The 6741-nt window shown below is 38.3% G+C and overlaps 1 protein-coding gene across 3 annotated transcripts in view; it reads right to left on the minus strand.

Annotated features, from left to right (window-relative positions):
• Positions 1-2992: 2992 nt before the first annotated feature.
• Positions 2993-6741, minus strand: part of LOC106881820 (beta-1,3-galactosyl-O-glycosyl-glycoprotein beta-1,6-N-acetylglucosaminyltransferase) — a 22157-nt gene continuing 18408 nt past the window's right edge. For all 3 annotated transcript variants that reach the window (XM_052970483.1, XM_014932336.2, XM_052970484.1), the window contains exon 4: positions 2993-3598. In XM_052970483.1, the coding sequence (XP_052826443.1) occupies positions 3053-3598 (546 nt within the window). In that variant the 3' untranslated portion in view covers positions 2993-3052. The remainder of the gene's footprint in view (positions 3599-6741) is intronic.

A 6741-nucleotide genomic window follows, 5' to 3' on the forward strand; every position in this document is an offset into this window, starting at 1 on the left:
GAGTCAACAACTAGGAAACCACAGGCCAGGCCAGAAAGACAACATGCTTAGAAATGAAGTAGTCGTACCTGGTCGTATGTCATGTATTATGTGGTTCTTCGTCACCCGGGTTTACTTCGGCTGGTGGCTACATCGCATCTTTGCACCGACTGTTCTAGTTGCCAAATTCACATTGTTTTCGTAGCCAACTTCACACTCTGCGTTCATTACGTGGCCAACTGACACCGTGTGTTCCTTCACCAATTCAAATCGTCCACCTCACAGCAAAGACGCACAGAAAAAGGGAATGCGCCGCATGCTTCATATCAGTCACGTGATCAACAACGTTATTTCTCCTTCGTAACACTACCCACTCCCTAGCACTTTGTTGACCCGACAAAAGTGTTCATTTATAACTTCAGTCTTTACGGTGACTGTCTTGCTCTTACATTCCTTCTCCTCGATCTACAGTACTTTCATCAACAGATGTGTCCAGGGCGGTCCCTGCTGAACTGGCCAGGCCCATCGTACTTCCACAGACGATTCACATACACATTCTTAGGACGTGCCGTCTTGCCTCCTCGAATCTGGTATGTCACTTCGGACGGTCAATTCAACACAGTATAGTGTCCTTCCCAAAGGCACTGCAGCTTCAGCGACTGTCCCTTCTTCCGTTGGGGATTATAAAGCCACACTTCATTTCCCTCCTTTAAAGTTGATCTCGCTAGCCCTGGCATCATGCCGACTTTTAATCACTCCACCACAAAACTTCAGAGATTCCCTAACTTGATGGTGTGCCTCTGTCAGTCTCTCTTGCAGATGTTTTATGTAACTCTCTCTCTCTTGCAAATGTTTCACATAACGGTGCCAGCAACTTCCTCTAAGAATTTCTTCACGTGGTGATCTTCCCATCAACAGATCAACCAGGAGTCTCACCCCGTGGCCCAGCATCAGCTTTGCACGTGTATAGCCAGTAGACTTGTGCGTTTCCAAACAATATGCCATCATACATTCTATGTATTTTGCAAGTGTAATCTTTCAAAACCTGTCCATTCTCCGTTATCTTTACTTGACACGCTTGCAAAGAAGATTTCAGCTAAGAATTGCGAGTTTTGTAACGTGTCAGCTCAGATCAAATTTGTGCTATTTTCTCATCGTATTTCTTTGAGGTTGTACTACATTCTTTCTTTCCAGCTTCTACTAATTATTTTCTGTGAATTGAGAAGCTTCTTTAATTCCACCATAATGTTATGATTTCCATCTTCAAAACTCAGCAGTTTAAATTTAAAATCTCATGAGTTGGAAGATATTTCCTCATACATAACAGCAATCTTCTTACGCATGTTACGCTGCATCTCATCCCGTTTGTTGTTTGCCTGCAACATATTCACCTTTAGTTCGTTAATTTCCTGGATCAGCTGAAATTTACTTTCTGGCAGTCGGCTGTTGTCACACAGTTTTCCATTTTTTTTTTTTCACTAAAAAGTCTATTTTCTGGTTTCAGTTTTTCGTATCACATTCCTGGTGATGTTCAAGCTTCCTCTCACTAGCAACTTAAGATTTTAACGCTTCTGTTAAACGCTGTCTAAGCTTCTCTGACTTCGTTGAAAGATTTAGTCTCCTCTACAAAGTTTTGGCGGACATGTTGCAATTCTGTTCTTTTATCTCTCAGACATCTTTCCATACTGACTTTCCTTTCAGGACGTTCCATTTCTAAGAAATGGACCTTTACACTTAGTTTTACAATCCTGACATTGAGAAGAGATTTCACATCATTTACCTCTTTTCTGGTTGCTTTGCCAACATCTTCCATCAAGCCAGTTGGTTGATCTGTTTTTGTTTTTGAATGGAAACGTCTTTGGACAGATCTTTATCTAGAATTGCATTTTCCACAATTTACGAAGCATTTTCCCTGTCTTCCACCAGATCTGTGCAACCAAGGCTTAGGCCTCCAGCAGAGAACACATCAGCTTGCCTCACTAGCTTCTGCTTCAACCGCAACATTTGAACGTCATCCAAGCACTGATAACTCGATGCAAACAGGTCTTGTAAATGCACTGGCAGACCCCACTTCCTCAGACTACACTCTTTCTCCAGGTACGCAGCCGACACTGCTCCTTGTCCACTGCCTGGCACAGTCCACAATTTGTCCTTTGCAAATCTTCTGTGCCTCCCATGAGAAATTGGCCGCCACAACCAGCACCTCGTCAGCACCTGTCTCCACCAGGGTTCGTTCCACCATCACCTCAGCCTTCATTTTGCTCTTCACGTTCAATCAGGGCATCAACTGGTTCTTTGAGTACAGTACAGTGCCCGGTAACACCATATAACTGCTGTGATGACTCTGGTAGGTCTCGCTACTGTAACACCACGAGTCTCACAAAAGTCTGCCCCGAGGCCGAATCAATGACAAGGTCGACACTTCTGGTCGTCAGTCCTCCCCCCACCTTCGGAGGTGTCTTCATCTATGGTGTTGGGTGCATGTCTTCTTTCTTCTATTCCCTGGCCTCTTTGATGCAGCATCAACGAGTGTCAGCGTCCAACTGATTGTCATGTCAAATTCCCCTTTTTATACCTGTTGCTAGGCTCCAGCAGGCTGCCCCAGCAAGTTGTCACGTGACACTGTCTAAACTTCCCGCTGCTAGGCTCCAGCAAGTAGCCCCAGCAAGTTGTCACATGACACTGTCTAAACTTTAACTGACAATGGAGGGCGCGAAGCCACTTCAATGTCAGCCTGTCTCACCTAGGCATGTTATGACTTTCAAGCCATATTTGGTCTTCCCGCTTCAGCCATATATGTGTATATATATACATATATATATATATATATATATATATATATATATATATATATATATATATATATATATAAATGCATATACATATATATATCTATACATATAAATATATAAATACATATACATACATATATATATGTGTGTGTGTGTGTGTGTCTGTGTGTGTGTGTGTGTGCCAAACAACTCAGCTCCCTTTTATACATAATCTAGGAAAGTAAGCAAATTAGAAAACTGCAAGAACATCAATGCTCTAATATCAAAAAAAAAAATAATACTTACTTATTACGTGTTCCTTCAATATCGTTAGCTCCTTTTAACGCTTTAACAATTCGTACAATCTGAAGATTGGTTTTCAACGGATATTCCTGTCCCGTTAAATTTATGAAATATTTCCATTTTTTATATTTTAACAAATCCCTCATGCAAATTAACTCAGCTTCCGTTTGAGAAAATACTCCCCATTCAACGTCGACAATGCGAGATGCAATATAAACATTAGGTAAACACTTTGCTATTGCTTTCATGTCACTCAATATCAAAGGATTAGAACTTTTATCAACGTGAATGCAGTAGTAATTGTGTGGACGGTAAATGGCCCTCAGTAAGTTTTCAACTTGATCGGGTTTTTTGTAAAGGCTGATGGAATAAGCAAGAGGAAAGTCTTGTTCTTCTCCTGTAACATCCTTCAGAGTGATATACCTGCCACGTTTCCGAAATTCATCACAATTTTTGCTCAATTTTTTAGTATATTCTCCATTAGGTAAAGAAACGTGTGGATGTAAGGCAGAGTAGTTTTCTGCGTTCGACAAAGCAAATTCATCCTGGTGTGAAAAGAAAATTGATTTAAAGCTAAGCAAATGAGACACGCAAATGAAACACAAAAGGAAAAGTAACGCAGAAATAAATATAATGAATTAATAAGCAGACGCGGGCGTAGCTGCAAAGATAAAAGGTTCATTTCTCAGTCATGTGTTCCGAAGCTAAGCCCAGCTGCTTAGCAATTTGAAAATGTGTCTTCAACTATGGCATCGAGTCCCAAAAAGCCTTGTGAGTGGCAATGGTAAACGATAAATGAAAGAGACTCGTACACATGCACGCACGCAAATACACGCATTCACACTCTCACTCACACATATATATATATACATACACGCACACATATACACATATATACACACACACACACACATAGATAGACACATCTGTGTGTGTGTATATGTGTGAGAGAAAGAGAAAGAGAGAGAGAGAGAGATTGTATGTTTTTGTCTTGTCTTGTAAATGAGCATCACCGTCATACATGCAGTGTATTTTGTTTCCAGTCTTCCGGGTAAACATGTTTAGCCGCTGGGAAATATTGTTTTGACTTAAAACAATTGAGAGTTAGCAATGAGATCAGTATTCGGCCATAGAAATCTTGCCACAATGAATTTTTCGTATGTCTCATGTAAGCGTGGTAAGTAAACGTTAAAGCTATGATGATGGTGATGATGATAATGGTAATGATGATGATGAACAAATATATTGGTCAAATGGTTCTGGGGTGTATTAGTATGGTTTACAACCGATTTATATTCTTATACGATTGTGTACTGGCAATTCAATTACTATGTTTGTTAACGTATGTTTAGACTAGATTTTCTGTTGTATGTTGTCATTTATATCAGATTTTTGCTTTTATATTCTTGAATGTACAGTATTTTCTTGGATGGTGTTCACAAAATGTTACTGTGACCTACAACTATTAATACAACTTTACATTTATCTCTTATATGTGATATCATATATGTGGTATCATTATATGTGTTCATATTATATGTGGCATCATTATATGTGTTCTGTGGTATCATTATTTTTACGGTATTACTATCTTCTATGACATCATGATCTTCTATGGTAACATTATATTCAATGATACCATGAACATCTATGGTAGCATCATCTTCGATGAGAATATCATCATCTGTAATACCCTTATTTTCTATGACATCATTATCTTATATTTATCATTATCTTCTATAATACCATTATCTTCTATGGTTTCGTTCGCCAAAATTTATAAATCCTGTTTTAGGAGATATGGACCGAATATTATCGACTACATCCTCCTTCTCTGCTACCTTTCTCTGCAGCACTAGCACTTCTCGGCTCACACAGTGAGAATATTTCTAGTCTCGAGCTGTGATTGACGTCTGCCAATCAAGGAAGATATGTCTGGGAACAACAGAGTTCATAAGACAGCCCAGTGCAGGCTTCGCACGTTAGTCATTTACTAGTCAGAAATACCATTTGCCATTTCACAAAATCTAACTGGATTTTGCCCCATTCCATCGTGATTTGCGGCAAACCGCCGAGGTATGCATGAAAACTAAGTCTCCAGTGAAACACACAGATCCAATTTGAATCATAGAACATTTAAGACTGTATTGTACTTAAGCTACAATGAGTACCTCTTCTACCCAAGCCACTCTGTATACTGAATCTAAATGTGGAATCAAGTTTTTCTTATCAGACCTACTTTTCTTGCAATGCTATGTTCATTTTTTTTACCTCATTTAGTATCAATCAATCAATTCCCGCTACCTCTGCCTGCGTCAAAGTGTGCATTAACATAAGACAGTTGCCTCCATTATATTCGATCTTTGGCAAGAGCATTCAGAGAAACTATGTCAGGACTAGGGCTCACACAAAACCGATAATTCCCAAAACCGAGTTTAAGTACAAGTAATTCTCAAAACCGGTTAAACACCGGTTTTCGTGGATTTAGAGCGGTGTCCCTGTAACGAAGAAGTTTGTCATATATTGTATTTTGTTTATATACATACACAGAGAAAGAGAGAAAGTAACAGTTTGACTGATATCCAGAAATATGTTGGTGGTGCCTGTATCTGTATCTATGTACAAACAATAACAAAAAATAATGGTATTTTATTTATTTAATCAGGAATGCAACGTTTTTCCAAGTCGTTCTATTTTTGAGAATCAATCAAGTTTCTTGACTTGCTTGACGATTCACTTTCCTTCGAAAATAATCTTTTAAAAAACACAATGCATTCAGTGTTTTACCTGACAAACTTGTCCTAATTTTTGTGTTGAAAAGTCCAGTAATTGAAAAAGCTCTTTCCGACTGGACACTAGTTACTTTAGTTGTAAACAATGCTCTATAAAGTTTATCAACCTTTTCATTTCTGTTCGAAGTTGCTTCAAAATATTCGAATTCTTTAGAGATTTCAAATCCATCTGCTACTATCTTAGGCTCTTCCTTCATTTTCTTCATTGCGCTTGTATATTCACGCATGAGTTCATTACCTTCGTAAGTAGATGGGACAACAGTAACATTTGTTTTTAGGTCTCCTCCTATTTCATTTTCTTTGTATAATTCTGTTGTGTTCTCAGCGTCATGTTCAGGAAATTATCTCCTATATGTTTGATCAGCATACTTCCTTAAATGTTGTTTCGTTATAAAAAGAAAAGGTCCAGAAATTAATTCATCTTTAAACTTCCTTGGATTATGTAAATACCTCAAGGGAGTCAAGGTTTCAACATTTCTTCTCTTATATCTATGCATAAGCCTTTCACGAGCCAAAGGGTTGCCGACGATATTAAGTTTATTCAATAAAAATTCTATAGAATATTCCGCTTTCAGTAAATCCATATCATCAGTGCAAATAACCTTCAAAATAATTTCTACTGGATGCAGAATTTCATATAGTAAATTGAGAGATTTCCACTCTTCGTCAGCCACAGCATATGTGGAAAGTACTGCTCGTAGAGCATTAGGAATGCAGCTTTTCAATTTCAAAAATCTCTCAATCATATGGAATATGCTATTCCACCTAGTTCTGCAATCCAGTATAAGTTTATATTCTCTGTTATCAAAGTTCGCTCGTACAAAATCTTGCAAAATTTCATTTTTTGTAGGAGATTTACGGAAAAGTTTTGAAATTTTTCTTACCTTATTTAAAAC

Source organism: Octopus bimaculoides, chromosome 9 (genome assembly GCF_001194135.2).
Source record: "Octopus bimaculoides isolate UCB-OBI-ISO-001 chromosome 9, ASM119413v2, whole genome shotgun sequence".
NCBI classification, from domain to species: domain Eukaryota; kingdom Metazoa; phylum Mollusca; class Cephalopoda; order Octopoda; family Octopodidae; genus Octopus; species Octopus bimaculoides.